This window comes from Xenopus tropicalis, chromosome 9 (assembly GCF_000004195.4).
Source record: "Xenopus tropicalis strain Nigerian chromosome 9, UCB_Xtro_10.0, whole genome shotgun sequence".
NCBI classification, from domain to species: domain Eukaryota; kingdom Metazoa; phylum Chordata; class Amphibia; order Anura; family Pipidae; genus Xenopus; species Xenopus tropicalis.
The window spans coordinates 22,134,173-22,157,756 of NC_030685.2; the positions used below are offsets into that span (position 1 = coordinate 22,134,173).

Below are 23,584 nucleotides of genomic sequence, written 5' to 3' on the forward strand. Positions count from 1 at the left end.
CTTTTACCAGTTTAGTTGTACAACTCTGCACTCTCCCTACACATACTTATACAGACCTATCTATACCCTCACATACTGTATATAAACTATATGTACAAATATGTATACTTACTAGCAGTAGAAGCCAACAGTAGCCTAAAGGGATGGCTTTTGGTTCTTTGACCATTACTATGGGAAAAACAATCCCCGGCTATCTGTCTACAATGTCCTCCAATGTACTTGTAATCATGTCCCCTCACAAGAGCATTTTCTCCAGAGTTCAAACTTTTCCATCCCCTTTACCAGTTTAGTTGCAGTCTCTGCACTCTCTCCAGCTCATTAATATCCTTCTTAAGGACTGGAGCCCAAAACTGCACTGCATACTCCTATAACCTATAAAAAGGCAAAAATATGTTTTCATCCCTTGAGTCACCGCCTTTTTTATGCATCATAACTGGAAATGGTGTGGGAGTGAGAAACTGAGCTTTTAGGTTTGGTCGTTTCCTCTTGTTTAGTCTGGAATCTCATTGGTCTTTTTATGTCGGTGAGACTATGAATCTAGCTATCTTGATAATAGCCAAAGTGGAAGAGTGAAATGATGACGTAGTAATGCAAGTTTCTTTAGCCTTAGCATTTTGGGCAGTTCCTGAGTAACACACAAGTGAGAGTGTAGAATACTGACAACGCTAATTACAAAAGAAAAACATATTTAATATTATTACAACCATAGCACCAGTGCTTTATATTTTTGTTCATCACAGCATGGTGACTTTATTATTCAGGATTTAAAAAATAAAAATAAAAAACACAGAAATGCTGATATGTTTCTTCTCGCCTGGCTCGTGAACGTTAAACAACGGAGTAAGAGAACCGAAGTATGATCAAGTAAAGGGCTGGGTACCAGAGGTAGAACAAAGAGTAACAAGATAAATGCATAAGTATAACATCTCGTCCGACATTAATATACAAAAGCTCGTGTTTGACCTTGGAGTGGCACAACACTGAGAAGTGAGTCCGTCTGAAGTCTCACGGAAGCACCACCAATCCGCACTGTGGACCACGAGAATTCAATATAACCATTGACTAACAAAGGCACACTCAAAACATCATGCGGTTGAACGTAGGCAGGCCAAATCACAACCACTAAACAAATAGAAAACATAGCCATAGCATTAAGTGTATTAACAGAACTTAATAGGGTGCTTGGTTTGAGACATATTCATTAAAACCGAAGCGTTTAAGAGGATAGGGAAGACACACGGCTCCAGTCGTCCTGGGATTTGTGCCTATTTTTTGTTTTTCTATATATATAAGAACTTTTTTTTTAAACTTTTGTGCAACCATATTTTTTTTAGATACAGCAAAACAAGCACAATAAACAATATTTTCCATTTCCATGTTGCTCTGAAAAGAAAAAAAAAAAAGACGCTTTTGGTGTATTTTTTTTCATCTTGGAATTTTCAGATCTTTTGCTCAGAATTCACACGGGAGACATCCAATATCCCTATTAAGTCTTTGTGGCTTAGGCATCAATAAAAACCCGAATGTTGCACTGAAAAAAAAAAAAAAAAGGACGGAGGAGGGAAGGAGAATCGTGTATTGCTTCTTTTATTTGTCACTGGTGGGTTTTTATGTTGTTTTTCTAAAAATATTACCCTGCCCCACCCGAACAAATTCCTTTCAAGTGAACATGTTGTGGTCGGAGATACTTGCTGCCTTGGGTAGCAACCAAACGTTTCTTGATGTTAGGAAAATAAGTCTTTGGTTGACAAAGAAAGTAAAAAAATAATGGGATCCAAAACCATTCTTCAGTCAAACCCCACATTTCTATAGACATGAGAGGAAGGATGAGTTATGTAAAGACGGAAGCATTGAAGGTGGGCCTAGATCCCTTGGATGAGTTGTCCCTACCACGTACGGAGTCACTGAGCTGCCCGAGCTCATACAGTTGTCGCTGGTCCGTACTGGAAAAGCAAAGGTGAGGTGTCTCTAATTCGCACTGAGAAGTGTCCCTTGTTCCAGCTGTTGTGGAGGGAGAAAGGCAGAAAGTCATCAGCCAACCACTGTTCTTTATTGTTTTCTGAAGTGAAAACCAGTGCAAAGTGGTCCAGCTGATCTTCAGCGTAGCAGTAGGCCTCAGTGTTACCTTGCATACTCCTGGAGATCTCATTCATCTGTAAAACCACCAGCTTGACCACCTCCTGGGCAGGGGTTTTGCTTGTTATATGCAACTGGATGAAGAACAACACAAAACAAACAAACAAAAAAAGACATTTTAGAAAAATACATAAAAAATATTTCCATTACAAGAATTATGCCTCATAGTCTACTAAGAAGCCATTCTTTCCCCAACCAGAATATGTAAGGGATCAAAATGATTGGTTATATCTGTGTGGTAGCTATAAAATACACTGCCATCAGTGTCCTAAATCAAACAGAAGGTAAAGTTCCACGCCAAACATTCACTTGTCTGAAAGTCTCTGTAGGGAACATCTGGGACTGTTGTTCTAGTGTGGGCAGTGCTAGATTCACTGGGCATAGTCTGGTCTGGGAGTTGAAGGTTTATCACAGCTCTATCAATACAGAAGAGCTCATTTATAAACAGTTGGGCAAAACTGCTTGCGTGCTAATGGGTCTGAACATTGCATTATGTCTCTTTTCATGTTGCTGGCACATAGGCCCTGTACTCAAGTTAGGCGATACAGACAGGGATTCTTGTGAGCTTTGTGTCTGCAACCACCTGGGTACAACAGGTACAAAACAACAAGGCAAAGCTGCAATGTGGAAAATTAATTGCCCCGGTGCAGTTGCACATAGGAGCCAGTCAAATTTTGTTTGCCACTTGTTGTTGATTACTCAACTCTAATAGGTCATTGGTTGCTATGTAATTTGTGGGTAAATTAAGCTATTTTTGCATTTTGTAGCTTGCCTCCCTGATCATGAATGAGCCCTATAATCACAAATATATGAAGTTAACACAAAATATAAACAGAAATGATATGTAATATAATAACATAACTTCCATTGCAACCAATCTCATCCCAAAATGATTTTAGGCTGATGCCACACATGGCGTAGGGCTGATTTTTTTCGGCAAGCGGAAAAACGCTTGCCGAAAAAATCAGCCCTACGCCTGGTGTGGCATCAGCCTAAGGTTCTCCTGAGTCGTCTCACAGCCAGGAAGGTGGCAGCGGCTAAAGAGTCTGGGAATATCCTGCCTTCCTATTCTGGAATTATGGCTACAGCTCTACTTAGTCTGGTCTCTTTAGTTTAAAGGGGATCTAAAGTTTTCATTTATGTTTTTTCCACTGGTTTTACTTGGGTCCACAGCCCCATGACACCAGAGAAAACGTAAGAATCCCCAATATAGCTCCCATTTTGATTCAAGGGGTGTTAAGGGAGTCCAATGCACATTCATGAGTGGTGAACTCAGCATTTTACTCATTAACTGGGGGGGGGGGGGGTAGATTAACAGGAATTGATGTGTGTGTGTGGGGGGGGGGGGGCTCAGGGCTGATGTCATGTACAGCACAAGTCCAAAGACCTGACACAAAGTGATGAAGGCTGTTTATTATATTAGTACCTTTAATCAGGCAGTGCTCCATCAACCAGCCCTTTCATCATGCCACAGATAAAAGAGCTGACAATAACCGACAGCGCCAGAACTCTGGTCTTTTTATGTGAATGCCGTAATGGGATGGACTTTGGTACTCGGTACAATAACAACCTCATTTACTAACAGAGGTGCCAAATTACAAGGGCCGTTGGCAGAAGCGACAAATTAGCTGCACGTTCAGATCATACTACTACAATGTACAAAATGAAATATCCAAGACCTTTATTATTGGAATCTTGTAAAGGATTACATTTTCTGTCATAAGGCAACATTATATTTATATAGGCCATGAGCAGTAGAAAACAGTAAAGTCATGGCAAGGAAACCAGTCCGGCCTCTCGTAACTGAATTGGCAACTGCTCATCGTGCCTATGGGCTAAAACCGTCCTCTGTCCATGTGTCATTGGCCATTACCGTAACAGCATAGAGCAATTTTATTGGCACTTAGTACATTGAGCTCCATGCCAGCTGTTAGATAGTCCATCTGGACACAAGATAAATAGACATCTAGTAGCAAACTAAGACTATTGGTAAATGCAAGCCATCACAGCTATTATAAAGGGAACCCACCATGACACCATGAATTAGAGTGTACAGAGCTTTCTGGAAGCCATTTATAATGTTGCACGTGCCCTGTTCCATTAATAAAAAAACCTTTGTCCAATGTAATTCTATCTACAGGAACACCAAATTGTAACAGGTTTGGGTTCTCATTCACACACAGATTTCATACTACAGTACCTTAACACTCATCTCTTTAGACAAACCAGTCTCATACTGTGGAAATATCCGAATAGTAACAGAATTGTTCTTTTTTCCTTGCCCCGTTATAAGTTTTGGTTCCAAGGGTTCTTGGAAGTCATGCGTCCACTCAACAGAGTGTGTGCGGTAAATCCGCTGTGAGCTGTCACATCTCAGTTCATGGTCTGGGCTAAAAGAAGTGCTTGTCCTCAGCCCTCGAACACTGTGGTACCCTGCAGCTTTTGTCTCTGTTGGGGAGCTGTCAACAGAACCAGGGCATGACTTTCGAGAGGCTTTGTAAGGGTGTTTGGGGAAATCAAGGCTGCTAGTACGGACGCAATACGCTTGCCTCTTCTCCGTAATTCGCAGTAACTCAATCTGACGGCTGGGAAGCACAAAATCACTGTCATAAAGCTGCTGTGGCCGCTCATCTTCCTGAGGCAAAACTTTGGAGTCATGAGTCTGCAGAACGTCGGGAGTTCCATCTCTGAAGCTGCGCAGGTTTCTCCTGCCACATTCCTGCCCTGAAGAATAAACCAGATCCAGCTCTTTGGGGCTCTGCGCTCGGCTGGAATCATAGTCACTGTCAGTGGCCAGGAAGACTTCAGAAGAGCCCTCTTCATCCGACACACCATGTGAATCCAAAAGTGGGGAAGACTGATTTGCAAATTTCACATCCAGTAGTAAATTGTCAGAATAGGGAGCAGGAAGGAGATCTGTGGAAGGAAAAGTAAACATGTTAGTGTAGGTAGAAATGAATGACCCACAACCCCCATCAACAGCTGGAATATAGGGAACACATATCAGAGGAGACTGAGGCTTTAAGATACAAGGTAAGTTAGGGTAATATGTTGCAGTGGTAATAATAGCCTCTAGCGGCTGTGGGATAGCAGGTATAGTAGGGAGAGATGGTGCCTATAGTAGCAGTGGGGGGATAATAGCCTCTGGGAAGGGACTGTGGCTGTGGGATAGCAGGTATAGTAGGGAGAGATGGTGCCTATAGTAACAGTGGGATAATAGCCTCTGGGAAGGGACTGGGGCTGTGGGATAGCAGGTATAGTAGGGAGAGATGGTGCCTATAGTAGCAGTGGGGGGATAATAGCCTCTGGGAAGGGACTGTGGCTGTGGGATAGCAGGTATAGTAGGGAGAGATGGTGCCTATAGTAGCAGTGGGATAATAACCTCTGGGAAGGGACTGGGGCTGTGGGATAGCAGGTATAATATGGAGATATGGTGCCTATAGTAGCAGTGGGATAATAGCCTCTGGGAAGGGACTGGGGCTGTGGGACAGCAGGTATAGTAGGGAAAGATGGTGCCTATAGTAGCAGTGGGGGGATAATAGCCTCTGGGAAGGGACTGGGGCTGTGGGACAGCAGGTATAGTAGGGAAAGATGGTGCCTATAGTAGCAGTGGGATAATAGCCTCTGGGAAGGGACTGGGGCTGTGGGATAGCAGGTATAGTACTAACAGGCTGGTGGCTGGTTGAATCAACTTGCTTTCATTTCAACTAAAAAGGGATAAGTATTCTTTACTAACTTTATCAAAACCATTGTGTTTTTTTACTGTTGGGTTTTATTTATTTTTTTCATAAGTAATTGTTGTTTTTGGAGCTAATTTACAAAGTTTGTGGGATCCATAGGCTTACAGCAGGTTACATTCCCTTGTAATTACCCTCAGCTTGAGGAGGGTGGGGTTTGATTAGTTCACCTTTACAGACTGCATAAATAGAACCACAGGCACTCTAGTGGAGCTTGCTCTGGTGGTAGGTGCTCTGTAAGTGATTGCTCTTTAAGTGGGACTCTGTAAGTGGAGTTATAAACTCAGGAGTTAAACACTAAGGGAGTTAAAAATAAGGTAAAACAAGGTATTTACTACAAGTCCTTACACCTATTTTTGTTTAACTGTTCTTGTAACTGGGAGAATGAGTGGTAGCAACATTGAAGGTCTGACACAGTGCACAGCCTGCCACATGTATGCAGTTGTGGAACAACAGTTCCAAAGTGCATACCTCTGTTGTGGATGTGAGCGAATTGCCACTTTAGAGGCTCGCGTTAGAGTCCTAGAGGAACACGTCGCAACACTGCGTTCAATCAACAATCTTGAGAGGGGTCTCTTGTTAACTGAACAAGAACTAGTGGGGTCAGATAGTAGGGGGGGAGGGGAGCAGCAAAAGGATGATAGGGCAGTAAGCTGGGTGACAGTTAGAAAATCTAGTGTGGGGAAAAGGAAAAGGGAGGCTGCTCCAGGGTTTGCGCATCCCAACAGATTTGCCAGATTGTGTGAAGAAGATGGGAGTGTGAACGCTGGATTGGCGGTTCTAGGTGAGGCTGATCTCTCTAACAGCCGGGAGACCAGTTTCACTAGTAGTGGTGGGGAGGAGAGCAGAGCTAGGCCTAAACAGATGGTGGTTATAGGGGATTCGATCATTAGGAAAGTGGACAGGGTAATCTGTCAAGCGGATCGCTTCAACCGGACAGTTTGCTGTCTTCCTGGTGCCAGGGTTCGGCATGTGGTTGATCGGGTTGACACATTATTGGGAGGGGCTGGGCAAGACCCGGCTGTCTTGGTACATATCGGTACTAACGACAAAATGAACGGTAGGTGGGGGACTTTAAAGAGTGAGTTCAGGGATCTAGGCTCTAAGATTAGGCAAAGGTCCTCCAATGTCATTTTTTCGGAAATTTTGCCGGTGCCGCGTGCAAGTTTAGGGAGACAGCGGGAGCTTAGGGAGCTAAATGCGTGGCTAAAGTCTTGGTGTAGGAAGGAAGGGTTTGGGTTCCTAGAGCACTGGGCTGACTTTTCCTTGGGGTACAATCTATACAGCCCTGACGGATTGCACCTCAATGGAAGGGGGTCTGCTGTGCTAGGGGAGAGAATGGTTAAGAGGTTGGAGGAGTGTTTAAACTAGACAAGGGGGGGGTGGGTGAGCTAGAATTCCATGGGAAAATTAGTGTAGACGGGGTAGGGGGACTAGCAAAGGGTTGTGGGGGAGGAGTGAGGGGGGCATATAGTTTATCAGATAAGGAGCTTCCGTTACAAGGAAAGCAGTCTCATAATTGCCTTAGCTCTAATTCTCCCTTAGCTAATGTAAACATCAGAGGGAGAAGTAATAATCTCCGCTGCATGCTGGCTAATGCGCGTAGCTTGTCGGGTAAATTAGGGGAGCTGCAAGCTATTGCATGTATTGAAAATTATGATTTAATAGGTATCACTGAGACCTGGTGGGATGATAAATGCGACTGGGCTGTGAATTTAAATGGGTATACACTTTTTAGGAGGGACAGAGAGATTAAAAAGGGTGGAGGGGTTTGTCTTTACGTAAAGTCAGACTTAAAGCCATGTAATAAAGACATTACCAATGAAAACGTCGAATCTCTTTGGGTAGAAATTTCAGTAGGGCTGAAGGTCACAAAGAAAATGATCATTGGTGTATGTTATAAACCACCCCGTATAGATGAGGGGGATGAGGCCCAGCTATTGTTGCAAATGGAGGAGGCTTCAAAACTGGGTCAAGTTGTTGTTATGGGGGACTTTAATTATCCGGACATTGACTGGAGTAATGGGGTGGCTAAGTCAGAAAAAGCTAGTAGGTTTGTAAATATGCTAAATGACAACTTTTTATTTCAGGCAGTTCAAGAACCCACTAGGAATGACGCTATTTTGGACCTGGTGATTTCTAATAATAATGAACTTATCTCTAACATTTGTGTGGGTGAGCATTTGGGGAACAGTGATCACAACATGGTCTCCTTTGAGATAATGCTGCAGAGACAGCGCTATAAGGGAGTAACTAAAACACTCAATTTTAGACATGCAGACTTTGCCAGTATAAGGGCATCTCTGCAATGTGTCAACTGGGAAAGGCTTTTCATGGGGTTAGACACAGAAGGAAAATGGAACATCTTTAAAACATTGCTTTGTAGGTATACGCAACAGTATATCCCCCTAGTAAGCAAGGAGAGGCATCGCAAAGCAAAACCTTTATGGCTGAATAAAAGTGTTATTGTCGAGGTTGGTAAGAAAAAACGTGCTTTTAGGGCATTCAAGTTAGCTGGGACAGCAGAAACTTTCATCAGGTACAAGGAAGCAAATAAAGCATGCAAAAAAGCTATCAGGCAAGCTAAAATAGAGATGGAAAGGGATATTGCTGCTAGGAGTAAAAAGAATCCAAAATTATTTTTTAATTATGTGAATAGTAAAAAAATGAAGCAAGAAGGGGTGGGAACTTTATTATCACGGGGGGGTACGTTGGTTGATGAAAACGGGGAAAAAGCTGAAATTTTGAACTCTTATTTTTCATCTGTCTATACATCTGAGGAGCCAGATAATGAAGGCTTCCCTTGTAATATGCCCAGTTCTAGTAATTTAGCTACTGACGCATGGGTCACTCGGGAGGAAATTCAAAAGAGACTTGAACATGTAAAGGTAAACAAAGGTCCAGGGCCGGATGGGATTCATCCCAGGGTATTAAATGAGCTGAGCGCTGTGATTGCCAAACCTCTTCACTTAATTTTTCAGGATTCATTGAGGTCTGGCATGGTGCCAAGAGACTGGCGGATTGCTAATGTGGTGCCGTTATTTAAAAAGGGATCCCGTTCTCAGCCTGAAAACTATAGGCCTGTTAGTCTGACATCAGTAGTAGGAAAACTTTTGGAAGGGGTAATAAGGGATAGGGTACTTGAATACATTGCAGTTCACAATACTATTAGTTTGTGCCAGCATGGTTTTATGCGTAACAGATCTTGCCAGACTAATTTAGTTGCCTTTTATGAGGAGGTGAGTAGGAACCTTGATGCTGGAATGGCAGTTGATGTCATCTACTTGGACTTTGCTAAAGCGTTTGATACAGTACCTCACAGAAGGTTAATGATCAAATTAAGGAATATTGGCCTAGAACATAATATTTGTAATTGGATAGAGAACTGGCTGAAGGATAGAGTACAAAGAGTGGTTGTAAATGGAACATTTTCTAATTGGACCAGTGTGGTTAGTGGAGTACCGCAGGGGTCAGTCCTTGGGCCTTTGCTGTTTAACTTGTTTATTAATGACCTGGAGGTGGGCATAGACAGTATTGTTTCTATTTTTGCTGATGACACTAAATTGTGCAAAACTATAAGTTCCATGCAGGATGCTGCCGCTTTGCAGAGCGATTTGACAAAATTAGATAACTGGGCAGCAAACTGGAAAATGAGGTTCAATGTTGATAAGTGCAAAGTTATGCACTTTGGTAGAAATAATATAAACGCAAACTATCTACTGAATGGTAGTGTGTTGGGGGTTTCCTTAATGGAGAAGGATCTAGGGGTTTTTGTTGATAACAAGTTGTCTAATTCCAGGCAGTGTCATTCTGTGGCTACTAAAGCAAATAAAGTGCTGTCTTGTATAAAAAAGGGCATTGACTCAAGGGATGAGAACATAATTTTGCCCCTTTATAGGTCCCTGGTAAGGCCTCACCTTGAGTATGCAGTGCAGTTTTGGGCTCCAGTCCTTAAGAAGGATATTAATGAGCTGGAGAGAGTGCAGAGACGTGCAACTAAACTGGTTAAGGGGATGGAAGATTTAAACTATGAGGTGAGACTGTCGAGGTTGGGGTTGTTTTCTCTGGAAAAGAGGCGCTTGCGAGGGGACATGATTACTCTGTACAAGTACATTAGAGGGGATTATAGGCAGTTGGGGGATGTTCTTTTTTCCCATAAAAACAATCAACGCACCAGAGGTCACCCCTTTAGATTAGAGGAACGGAGCTTCCATTTGAAGCAGCGTAGGTGGTTTTTCACGGTGAGGGCAGTGAGGTTATGGAATGCCCTTCCTAGTGATGTGGTAATGGCAGATTCTGTTAATGCCTTTAAGAGGGGCCTGGATGAGTTCTTGATCAATCAGAATATCCAAGGCTATTGTGATACTAATATCTACAGTTAGTACTAGTGGTTGTATTTATAGTTTATGTATGTGAGTATAGATTGGTAGGTGTGGGTTAGGTGTGCTGGGTTTACTTGGATGGGTTGAACTTGATGGACACAGGTCTTTTTTCAACCCTATGTAACTATGTAACTATGTAACTATGTAACTATAGTAGGGAGAGATGGTGCCTATAGTAGCAGTGGGGGGATAATAGCCTCTGGGAAGGGACTGTGGCTGTGGGATAGCAGGTATAGTAGGGAGAGATGGTGCCTATAGTAGCAGTGGGGGGATAATAGCCTCTGGGAAGGGACTGTGGCTGTGGGATAGCAGGTATAGTAGGGAGAGATGGTGCCTATAGTAGCAGTGGGGGGATAATAGCCTCTGGGAAGGGACTGTGGCTGTGGGATAGCAGGTATAATAGGGAGAGATGGTGCCTATAGTAGCAGTGGGGATAATAGCCTCTGGGAAGGGACTGTGGCTGTGGGATAGCAGGTATAATAGGGAGAGATGGTGCCTATAGTAGCAGTGGGGATAATAGCCTCTGGGAAGGGACTGGGGCTGTGGGATAGCAGGTATAATAGGGAGAGATGGTGCCTATAGTAGCAGTGGGGATAATAGCCTCTGGGAAGGGACTGTGGCTGTGGGATAGCAGGTATAATAGGGAGAGATGGTGCCTATAGTAGCAGTGGGGGGATAATAGCCTCTGGGAAAGGACTGGGGCTGTGGGATAGCAGGTATAGTAGGGAGAGATGGTGCCTATAGTAGTAGTAGTGTATCCTGCTATCAGGATTTGGTGAGAAAATCACCTGAGTTGAGTTTCCTGCTGTTTTCAGGAGAGGGAGTTGGTGATGGGAAATAGTCTAAATGCGATGAGGTGGATGGAGGCTTCTCCTTCAGGAACCCATCTCCAGCCCCGTCCAGGAAACAAGTGAGGGGCACAGTACATGATGGCTGCTTGTATCTGGCATGCTGCAGTGCGTCCATCATCCAGCGCATCTCTCTCCAGATCTCCTCCATTTGCTGCAACCATTTAGGAGAATAAAAATGATTTATTAGGGGCAGATCAAATAATAATAAGATGTTATATAACTGTACTCAGTATGTTGGGCAGTGCAGTACGGGTCTGGTTATCAAACTCTGGTAGACTGACCACCAAGCACAGAATATGTTGGCATTTACAGTTATTTCTCCTATGATAGCTTTACCCTTATCTCAAGCATATTACAGATCTTTCCACATGTTTATTATTTGCCAGTTTGCTGGACTTTTATCACTCTTGATTGGAAATGGTCTTATGTGGTGTAATTAATGCAGAAGGAAGATTTGTGCTTCTGAAAGCAGTACATTAGCCAATGCCGTGTATTAGGGGCCAGGGGGGGCCTCATCAGTGATATTGGGCAGTTTTAGAGACATAAGGGAGATGTTATTTAATGTACAGGGTTCCCTAGAGCACAGGTAAAGAATTAGGGGCGCACTCAATGCCATATACTTGCCTGAGTAAAGAATTAGGGGTGCACTCAATGCCATATACTTGCCTGAGTAAAGAATTAGGGGTGCACTCAATGCCATATACTTGCCTGAGTAAAGAATTAGGGGTGCACTCAATGCCATATACCTGCCTGAGTAAAGAATTAGGGGTGCACTCAATGCCATATACCTGCCTGAGTAAAGAATTAGGGGTGCACTCAATGCCATATACCTGCCTGGCCATGCCACTGATCAACTCATCCCTGCCCATGATCTGCCTAACCCTATGCTGCCCAAACTTTGCCCCTTTTGTGTAAGGCCCAATCCTTTTGTTTGAGTCCAAGCACCATATTTGGACTGGACCATGACAGGACTCCTGCCTGCCCCCCCCAGGTGGGTCCTTTGCTCTGTGCCTTGTGCTAGCAATGGTAGCAATCAGCTGGAGGGGCAGTTGCCATGGGTATTGTCTGTGCAGAGTGAATTCCACTCATCCATTGTGTGTTGTACGGACTATTTCTCACGTTCGTTCATTGAGGGACCCGCGGAACATTCTCTCTCAGAAGGAACACAAAGCAGACTTGTCGGTGTATTTATACCCAAAGAAATTGCAGGTTCCTTAAATACTATGTTCTCAGGGAATCCGACAAAAAACAAATTCAAAATATTTTCGTTTCCAAGATTTTCGGGGTGAGGATGGAATTTCTGTTATCCAAGAGCTAAAATGCAAATTAAGACAAAAAAAAAAAATTGTGTAGATCCAGCTCGGCAGGAGCACGGCCTGGTCAGACCAGACGACTCCTTAAATTGTCTCCCAACGAATGGGTGCACTTGCCAAAGAGCTTTCTGCCACAATAAATAAATGGCACGGCGGGGAGCAATGTACTCAGAGTAGATACAGGATATCTGCCTCGTTACAAACGCATGTCTCCTGCTTCCTCTGTGTTCTCTGGCAAGCCAACGTCTGTATTAGTGGTAAAAGGTCTCCCAGGCTTTATCCTGTTGGCTGGGGTCGCCATACACAGTTATCAAACCACTTATTAAATCCCCACCCAAATATGCTGTGAGGGTTAGAAAAGGGGTCTGCTGCTGCCAGCAAGCTCGGGTTACTCATACGCCATTGCTTTCCATTCAGTCTGGTGGTGCCGATTCTATCCCGGTTGGTAGCGTGGGCAATGTCCCTCACATTCGGGCCAAGTATTATTACATATATTTATAGTAACTGGATCTGTGCGGCACTGGTCTCAGATTTTCCAGGTACACCCAATCATTTCCCTCAACCGCATAGGGGGTCGTTTATGATGTGTTCTAGAGACTCAAACGGGCCCCTTTAATGCTTATTCAAAAAGCACTTGTGTCTGGGGGTTTGATGCACTTGGCACCCTACACTGGGTTACCCTTAATAAGTTAAGGGATGGGTTGGTGTTTAGGGTTGCCGCCCGGCTGGGGCCACTATCACAAATTTGTAATACTAAGGGGCCGATTCATTAAAACATGAGTTCGAATCGGCTTGGATACGATAATTTCTGAAGATCGCAAATATGCTTACGAAAAAATCGTATTAGTCACAATAATATCATATTGGCGATCCGAAAGTCCCGAAATTTTCGTACCTGAATGATCGTAAAATGCAGGAAAACCTTTCTGACTTTGATGCTTCAGTGCATGATTTTGGAAGCCTCCCATAGGGCTCAATGGCACTCTGCAGCTCCAACCCGGCCCAAGGAAAGTCTCCCATAGGGCTCAATGGCACTCTGCAGCTCCAACCTGGCCCAAGGAAAGTCTCCCATAGGGCTCAATGGCACTCTGCAGCTCCAACCTGGCCCAAGGAAAGTCTCCCATAGGGCTCAATGGCACTCTGCAGCTCCAACCCGGCCCAAGGGAAGTCTCCCATAGGGCTCAATGGCACTCTGCAGCTCCAACCTGGCCCAAGGAAAGTCTCCCATAGGGCTCAATGGCACTCTGCAGCTCCAACCTGGCCCAAGGAAAGTCTCCCATAGGGCTCAATGGCACTCTGCAGCTCCAACCCGGCCCAAGGAAAGTCTCCCATAGTGCTCAATGGCACTCTGCAGCTCCAACCTGGCCCAAGGAAAGTCTCCCATAGGGCTCAATGGCACTCTGCAGCTCCAACCTGGCCCAAGGAAAGTCTCCCATAGGGCTCAATGGCACTCTGCAGCTCCAACCCGGCCCAAGGGAAGTCTCCCATAGGGCTCAATGGCACTCTGCAGCTCCAACCTGGCCCAAGGAAAGTCTCCCATAGGGCTCAATGGCACTCTGCAGCTCCAACCCGGCCCAAGGAAAGTCTCCCATAGGGCTCAATGGCACTCTGCAGCTCCAACCTGGCCCAAGGAAAGTCTCCCATAGGGCTCAATGGCACTCTGCAGCTCCAACCCGGCCCAAGGAAAGTCTCCCATAGGGCTCAATGGCACTCTGCAGCTCCAACCTGGCCCAAGGAAAGTCTCCCATAGGGCTCAATGGCACTCTGCAGCTCCAACCTGGCCCAAGGAAAGTCTCCCATAGGGCTCAATGGCACTCTGCAGCTCCAACCCGGCCCAAGGAAAGTCTCCCATAGGGCTCAATGGCACTCTGCAGCTCCAACCTGGCCCAAGGAAAGTCTCCCATAGGGCTCAATGGCACTCTGCAGCTCCAACCCGGCCCAAGGAAAGTCTCCCATAGGGCTCAATGGCACTCTGCAGCTCCAACCTGGCCCAAGGAAAGTCTCCCATAGGGCTCAATGGCACCCTGCAGCTCCAACCTGGCCCAAGGAAAGTCTCCCATAGGGCTCAATGGCACTCTGCAGCTCCAACCCGGCCCAAGGAAAGTCTCCCATAGGGCTCAATGGCACTCTGCAGCTCCAACCCGGCCCAAGGAAAGCAAGGAAAGTCTCCCATAGGGCTCAATGGCACTCTGCAGCTCCAACCCAGCCCAAGGAAAGTCTCCCATAGGGCTCAATGGCACTCTGCAGCTCCAACCTGACCCAAGGAAAGTCTCCCATAGGGCTCAATGGCACTCTGCAGCTCCAACCCGGCCCAAGGAAAGTCTCCCATAGGGCTCAATGGCACTCTGCAGCTCCAACCCGGCCCAAGGAAAGTCTCCCATAGGGCTCAATGGCACTCTGCAGCTCCAACCTGGCCCAAGGAAAGTCTCCCATAGGGCTCAATGGCACTCTGCAGCTCCAACCCGGCCCAAGGAAAGTCTCCCATAGGGCTCAATGGCACTCTGCAGCTCCAACCCGGCCCAAGGAAAGTCTCCCATAGGGCTCAATGGCACTCTGCAGCTCCAACCCGGCCCAAGGAAAGTCTCCCATAGGGCTCAATGGCACTCTGCAGCTCCAACCCGGCCCAAGGAAAGTCTCCCATAGGACTCAATGGCACTCTGCAGCTCCAACCCGGCCCAAGGAAAGTCTCCCATAGGGCTCAATGGCACTCTGCAGCTCCAACCCGGCCCAAGGAAAGTCTCCCATAGGGCTCAATGGCACTCTGCAGCTCCAACCCGGCCCAAGGAAAGTCTCCCATAGGGCTCAATGGCACTCTGCAGCTCCAACCCGGCCCAAGGAAAGTCTCCCATAGGGCTCAATGGCACTCTGCAGCTCCAACCCGGCCCAAGGAAAGTCTCCCATAGGGCTCAATGGCACTCTGCAGCTCCAACCTGGCCCAAGGAAAGCCTCCCATAGGGCTCAATGCCACTCTGCAGCTTCAACCCGGCCCAAGGAAAGTCTCCCATAGGGCTCAATGGCACTCTGCAGCTCCAACCCGGCCCAAGGAAAGTCTCCCATAGGGCTCAATGGCACTCTGCAGCTCCAACCCGGCCCAAGGAAAGTCTCCCATAGGGCTCAATGGCACTCTGCAGCTCCAACCCGGCCCAAGGAAAGCCTCTCATAGGACTCAATGGCACTCTGCAGCTCCAAAACTTTCGTACTCGTTGCGACAATACGATTTTGCCACGTTTTTTTTTCCGCACAGTACGGAAAAGTTGTGTTAAATAACAAAAAAATCGGTGAAAATACGCAAGGTACGAATCGGACCAATCGTGGATTGATAAATCTCCCCCCTAATGTCTGTGTCTTTGACCTCTTTGATCTCTCCCACTACCTCTTCCACCCTGCCGCTTCCTCTGGTTTCCTGACAGATTAGCAGCTCTGCCCTCCCATCATAACCTCACCACCCCCCCATGGCATAGCCCAACCCTTTATATGTTTTGCAGTTTGTACCATGTCCCACCATAATAAATAAGCCCTCATATCTGATTATGCAGTCACATGGGCTGGTTCTGCTCAGATCCAATAACCCATAGAGGATTAGCTGTACTGGCCTAGTACACTTAAGATAATAGACCATAATTACTGAAACTGGTTATGGTTGGATAATGGAGCAGGGAAGACTTGTGCTTCTTCAAAGGCGAGGTGAATGTTGCTGCTGGATGCTACCAACACAACCCAGACCAGTGATGTAACCATGGAGAAACCATTTAATGGCCTGATATGATGTTGCTGAACTTAAAAACCTGGAGCCCATGTCCCAAAGTTTATACACGTTTCCCCAGTTCAACACCTGAAACTGAGTTTTAACCATTTACAATTTTCTTGAAGTTCAGTCCAATGGGAATGGCCGGTGTGGGGCCTGCAGCATTACTGGCTGGGTACCATTGGTTTGGGCAGGGGGGCCCAGGCAGTCCAGCTTTGGATGCATATTAGACATTACAGCGTAAATGAACGACAAAATAAGCCACAAATTCACTAATTTTTGGTTGGCAAAAGGGAAAGTTAAGGCCACCTTGTCCCCCCACCCCAGGGCCCCTCCCTCCATTCACACAATGGGATGTGATCACTGCATTGTGGTTTTTCTGTATCTTAATTCTGTATATTTTTCTGTTTTATTTATTTGTTCCCTTTGCCAGCTATTTTTCCATGATTTTTAAAAAAAAAAAACACACAACAAAAACATTATTTTGAGAAACTGCCCTACATGGAATCATTTCATAGTTCTTATTTTGCCAAAATACATAATAAGCACACAGCTGAGCGATGCTTTCAAGTACACAGCAGTATCCCATAGAGTGGCACAGTGGGGTCTCTGCCCGCATAGAGACAGACTTTCAGACTTTCCTTTCTTCTTTTTAACACCTCGTAAGTCCTAGAATGTGTTGAAGGGCTGCCATGTGATAAACAGAAGATAGCCTGTTAAGAGCAAAGCCTTCCTCAGAGTGCTCCCATAATGCATCTGCAGTGTGGCACAGACAGACCCAGTCTCTCCAAGTTCATATTCCCTTAAAGGGGATGTAAACCCAATCATAACGCTGTCCCACTGCGCCCCCTAGTTTTGCTATAGAAGTTGTGATACAACACAATTATAGATGCAAGAAAATTTACCAATGAGCATTCTACTGACCAAAACCTCATTATAAATGCAAGAGAAGAGACCAGTGATAAAGTTTGGTTGAGCAGTGCAATGCAGCAGGGTTTAGTACCCCTTTAATGTGCAGAGGAATCCTGATAAAGGGCTGCACTGCTAGTAGTAATGCCTATAAGGAAAAGGTCAAATATACAGTATAGGGTTCTCCCCTGCCAGATTCACCCCCCCACAGGCAGCTGCCTGTGTGTGCCATACTGTGCCTGCCCTATGCTGCCTGTGTGCCATATTCTGCCTGCCCTACCCTGCCTGTGTGTGCCATACTCTGCTTGCCCTACCCTGCCTGTGTGTGCTATACTCTGCCTGACCTGCTCTGCCTGTGTGCCATATTCTGTCTGCCCTACCCTGCCTGTGTGTGCCATACTCTGCCTGCCCTATGCTGCCTGTGTGTGCCACACTCTGCCTGCCCTGCTCTGCCTGTCTGTGCCATACTCTGCCTGCCCTGTGCTGCCTGTGTGCCATATTATGCCTGCCCTGCTCTGCCTGTGTGTGCCATACTGTGCCTGCCCTATGCTGCCTGTGTGTGCCATACTCTGCCTGCCCTATGCTGCCTGCGTGTGCCATAATCTGCCTGCCCTATGCTGCCTGTGTGTGCCATACTCTGCCTGCCCTACACTGCCTGTTTGTGCCACACACACAAGCAGCATAGGCCAGGCAGTACATAAAGTGACACAATGCTGGCACTGCTCCTACAGTCTGTCTGAGGTGTGAAAAGGTGAACAATGTGGGTGCATACAGTTTCAGCCTGAGGTGTGAACAATGCAGGGGGTGAACAATGCAGGGACTAAAAGGTGTGAACAGTATAGATGATTACATGTAGAAACAATACAGGGGTTTACAGTCTGAATCTGAGGGGGTGGCGGGCCGCTAACACTGCTGTAGTTAGTATTGCAGTACAACCCCAGCCACTGGACACAGGTTAGCCATCTCTTATCTACAAACATATTAAAGGACAGAGTGACATTATAGGGAATTTATTTCCTTTTTACACATGACCCTATAGTGCAAACCATTTCTGTATCATATAGTTGGCAGCCTGTAGTCCAAAGGGCTCCTATATCTAATTACAGCGCCTAATGATAATGTGCTGATTAAGAATTAGCCTCAGTTCCAGGCTGGATTGCTGCCAGGCCGTACTAAACAAACCCAGTGCAATACAGCGCAGACACCAAGCCATTTGCTGGAGTTATGCAAATTCCCTGAGTCTGAAAGCAAATGACTGGCATGTTTACATCTCTCCCCATGTTTAGACAAGTGCCACGTTTCCCATGCCATTAAGCATGTACCAGTCAAGCCGTTCTGAAGATTTCCAGCTGAGCCACTGACAGCTTTGCTTTCCGGTACGCCACCTTAATCTTGACTAATTTAAATCCTTGCTCTCGTGTAAATATGCTCGTCTGTAAATGACGTGCAATATCCAGCTAAGTACTCTGGATACAAGCTTCCTACTGTCATTCTGTTAGCAGGTACATGAGGCACTTAGAGAGGGTAGATCATTAAACAGCAATCTGCTGAGGCATTGTGGGAGAGAACATGAAGAAGAATGCCTGTAAACCCAACCATGATGCTGTCCCACTGCGCCCCCTAGTTTTGCTATAGACGTTGCTAAAAAACATAATTATTGCTCCCAACTCCAATTGCAGGAACAAAGACCAGGGAGCCTTATTTACACAGATCAGCTGGGATTCTCATTGGAGGATTTTTTGCATTTTAAAGCAGCCGCTGGCCCTGGAGATTTGGGGGAAAGTTTAGGAAAAGTTCTATTGTGCAATATTGCTTTAAGAATACAACCCTGGTGTTACTGGACTACAGCTCTCAGCATGCCTCAACCTTTCAATGCTGTAAATGAAACAAAATGATTATGAATTTGCACCTACCTGGATATAGTCCTGAATTTGCTGATGCCGCTGCTTTGCTGTAGTGAGCTCTGAGTCCGAAAAGGCTTCCCTTAGGCTTTGCTGAGAAAGAAGGGACTCCAGTTCCAGTAAGGCTGACGCTTGGCAGTACTGACTAATGAAATCCCGGTCATACGTAAAAAAATGAACTGGAAGAGAGTATATATAAATGTATCAGTATGGAAGAATGGTATTCATTGTAAAGTGTAGGACAAGTCCACATTTCTACTCCTTAGATGGAAGTTGCTCCATTTGGAGATTTCAAACACTGTTAAAGATGGAACACAAGATGGCATCACAAGGCACACCACGTGCACTAATTTCAGGAAAAAAGCTGTAATAATGATCTAGCTTAATGCAGTGACTTGGTGAGCTAAAATAGCTACAGCAGGGCTGTCCAACTGGAGGCCCGCGGGTCGTTTGTGGACCTCCAAAGAATATTTATGACCCCCGGTCTGTTAAATAGCTCCATTCTGTAACTTCATTGTATGACGTTATCATTTTAATTCTATCTGACTCTCAAACAGTAGGTATGAGAAATAATCGGCCTACTACATGTAATAAGTTGGAGGGCACTTGTCTAGATAAAGCTCTATCTTTATAAATGCCTTTTGTTAAAGTGTTTGCAGATAATGGGGGGAAGGGGGTGACCACAGATGCAGAACGGACCTTACCGAGCTCAAAAATCTGCAGAGGCAGTGTGAGGAAGCCAGAGTACGGGGTGTAGGGATTGTTCTGACCAGGAGCCGTACATACATCATCGGATGGAGGCAGCAGCAGAAGGAAGGACACCTGACCTCCAAATTCAAGGACTTCTTGACTGTATAGACGGAAGTCTTTAGCCTAGAAACAGACATGAAAATAGACTGAATTAATCAAGGGTTTTAGGGATTTGCCAACTTCAGGCGCTTACAAATGCACTTTAACATTGTTAAACAATATGCAGCCAGCTTTACTGAAGCCAAGCCATAGAGGCGTGTGTCATACAATGATGAACACTGGCCTTGGCCTGTCTTGCCCTGTGCTGACTTTGGTGTAAGACTGGTGGCAGTAAGCAGTAGCATTGATAATAGAGGGCTGATGCAGGTCATGTTTATAGACCCACTCTCTTCCCCCTGCCCAGCAGCAACCTGATTGGTAAAGTTAATGAATATCAGGTAATTTGACCAATGAGGATTTGTTTATATTCCCTTCCACCTCTACACCCTGCAGAGCAAAAACATTTTTTGGCCACTGAGGAGCAGCAGAACTTGGGAACAATCAGATGCTGGTACAGCAGTCTCCAACCAGTGGTTGGGGAGCAACATTTTATTTATAAATTCCTGGCTTGGCGGCAAGTTTTGAAGACATAAAGACTCCAAGCAGAGCCTTGTGTAGGCTGGTAGCTCACATGGGGCTACCAAATAGCCAATAACAGCCCTTTAATAGAAACACCCAGGAACTTTCTCTATGGCTGTTTGGCTTCCCAGGGCTTTTTACATTTGAGTGTGAAAAAACAAGGTTGGGGGTAACAGTGGGGACCAGTGAGTACAGATAGTATCCATGAGAGTCTGTTATTTAGAAGGAAAGCCTATGTGTCTCCTGAAAACCCAACTTGAAGATCACTTGCATTGAGTTCTCCTCAGAGCAGCACACTAGGCCAGAAGTAAGTGAATCCAGTGTAACTCCCAATGCATGAGAAACCCGAGCGTTGGTGAGTGTCCTCAGTGCAACCCCTAAGTGCTGTTTTTCTGTACTTATATAACAGTTCAAGGCAAGACTGAAGTCAAGGATTTAAAGCACAGATTTTCATAATTATGGATAATTATATAAGAGGAAATGCCTTTTGGATCTGTTAAGAAACAAAATATTTTTTACTGAAAAAAAAAAAAAAGCATCAAAACTTTCTTTTAACAAGACAGCTAATAAAAAGGAAAAAGCGTAATTGAAGCAATATCCCAACAAAATACTTTGACATATTTGTAAAATGACAGAGCCCAGAAATATAATTTATTAATGAATAAAAGAACTGGTACTTGCCATTGTGCTGCGCAAACATTCCCATCTCGCTATTAAGCACAGCGGCGAAATGCGCTACGGCCTCATTTTATTTACTGTACGTAACTAAGCAATGTTATTAACAGGACAAGTTCACACACGATTTAATATAAGCCCCACCATAACTGGGTATGTGTCGGCCCCTTTGGGGGAAATAAAAGTTTGGCTTTTTACTATATCCCCTATTTGAGGGTTGTGTGTAATTAATGAAGCCTTTTTATTGGGGGGGTGGGGAGAAAGCTTATGTGACAACAGCTACATTGCTCATTTGCTGCTGGGAACAGGATAGTATAGCAGTTTTACTGTCATGGCCGACACACCCACATTTGATCCAGCCCATTATTGGCTTGACTGTGTTGACTGTATTAGAATCAGCTCTATGACTATGTAGCCTATTGTCTCCTTCCTGAAAGCCACCAACATGCATGCATAGCCACTGCCTATTATGGCTGCTAGGCCCCTGCCCCAGTCATATTACACCCAAATTAGTGGTCAATGTTTTTCCTCTCGAGCAAGAAGAGGTTTTCATTTACCTCATGATGAGGAATGTTGACTTGGTTCATGAGTTCCTTCACAGCCGTTCTCAGTTCTTCAAGCAATAGGTTTTGGCAGCTCTCCGTGTCCTGCTCATTGGCAATAGAATCCTCACCACTGGCCAGGGTCTGCAGCCATTCCCATTCCTCTCTGTAAATAAGAAAACAAAATAGTCTGGAAACTGATATAATCTGACCCATAACAGCCATGTAAGATAACATATTCTGTAGAGGCTGATGGGATAAATAAGAGGTCAGAGTCTTCTGGAGCCAAAAAGCAACTTACTGAGTATGAATGGACTTTAGGCTGTGGCCATGAAACGAGACCTCTAATTATTCTGTTTAGCCTTAATATAGTATTTTAAATCAATGGAAAAAATAAGTCACAAACTTCACAGGTTGTCTTGACCACTTGGGTTTGGACCTGTGCCAATGCAAAGCTGTTGGTGATGGTTTTAAGGGCCCCCATGTTCCAGTACAATTAAATGTTTGAGAACTGGAAAGTAGTCCATGTTTGTTTATAAAATAAACCATCTGCTCCTTGGGTCTAAGGAAAAACTGCTGCTCTAAAACCCCATAATAGTGCTTTCTGCAGTCGTCTTTTCCAAGGAAACAGGCATCACAATGTAGAATATGATGGCACTATTTGTACACTGAACTGGTTGGAGGATGAAGGGGAAGTGATCACAGTGTATATATCACAGCAGATCTTTCCAGATGCTATAAGGCAGGGGTCCCCAACCTTTCTTACTCATGAGCCACAGTCAAATGTAAAAAGACTTCGAGAGCAACACAAGCACCATAGAAGTTCATGGAGGAGCCAAATAAGGGCTGTGATTGGCTATTTGGGGCCTCTATGCACACTATCAGCTTACAGGGGGCTTTATTTAGTAGTAAATCTTGTTTTTATTCAACCAAAACTTGCCCCCAAGTAAGGAATTCAAAAATAACTCCCTCCTTTGGAGGCACTGAGAGCAACATCCAAGGGGTTGGGGAGCAACATGTTGCCCCTGAGCCACTGGTTGGGGATCACTGTTATAAGGTCATCGATTGAGATAAGGAGAGACCAGGGAGAGCTGTGAAGTTTCTTTCATTAGATAGTTTTAAGGAAGGTTTTGGTGCCTTCGTAGAGATTGAGAAGATGCAAGTTTATTGATAAGAACCTTTTAGAGTGAGGAAGCATTTCTTTCCTCCTGAGGCAAATTGGATAGAGCTTCAGAAGGAATATATTCACCTTCCTTTGGATCAAAGATTATGTTGGAATAAATCTAAGACGGATGGACCCCTTGATGAGACTATACAATGGGGGCTGACCATGATTACTAAGCAATGTTCTCTACCATTCAATATAACAGAATGGAGTTTGTCATTTTACTAAGCACATCTTCTGATCTAGGGGTCCCGTTTACTGGTGTGGGCCCAGTTTGAATGTTCCCTTTGTTCTATCCTAAAAAAGTTCCCTGTGTTGAGATACTTCATTCTGTAGGTGCCACAACTCAGCCCAATGCTAGCTGACACTGGCATGACCTTGCAAGAGACTTTAGTGTATCTCTGTCTGTAATCCAGCAAGCTTTAAATCCAGAAGCCCCTCTACGCTAAAAATGAAAATGGGAAGTTCTCCGCTTAAAAGGCTCAGATAAGACTCTACGCACCATGAGATCCACATGCTAAGTGTGTCTGCCTCTCCTGCTGCTCAAAACCATGAGCCGAAAAAAAAAAATGCTCAGACATTGCAGAATGAATGGCGCCTCAGGAGCTGTTAAGGGGCTTCGGGGATTGACTGGGTTAAATCCCCAGATACAGACAGATGAGAAAAAATTGCAGCCTCAGTTCTCATGGCTTAACCCCGTGCACATGGATTAGTGGCTATCGGGAAAAGCAGCGACAGGTGATACTACAAGCAGATATTTCAATTCTGCCCATCCAGGCAACTGATGATGGTGGGATTAAAATCTTGAAACATGAGTTAATTTCAAATGTGCAACGTGTGCACGTGTATATGCTCTACAC

At 45.1% G+C, this 23,584-nt stretch overlaps 1 protein-coding gene across 6 annotated transcripts in view; it reads right to left on the bottom strand.

Moving 5' to 3' along the window:
* Positions 1–669: 669 nt before the first annotated feature.
* ankfn1l (ankyrin repeat and fibronectin type III domain containing 1 like) overlaps positions 670–23,584 on the bottom strand; it is a 202,525-nt gene continuing 179,610 nt past the window's right edge. For all 6 annotated transcript variants that reach the window (XM_031893332.1, XM_031893333.1, XM_018097586.2 and 3 more), the window contains 6 exons: positions 21,575–21,725; positions 19,679–19,847; positions 18,987–19,153; positions 11,044–11,257; positions 4,337–5,052; positions 670–2,210 (listed from right to left, as the gene is read on the bottom strand). In XM_031893332.1, the coding sequence (XP_031749192.1) occupies positions 1,920–2,210; positions 4,337–5,052; positions 11,044–11,257; positions 18,987–19,153; positions 19,679–19,847; positions 21,575–21,725 (1,708 nt within the window). In that variant the 3' untranslated portion in view covers positions 670–1,919. The remainder of the gene's footprint in view (positions 2,211–4,336; positions 5,053–11,043; positions 11,258–18,986; positions 19,154–19,678; positions 19,848–21,574; positions 21,726–23,584) is intronic.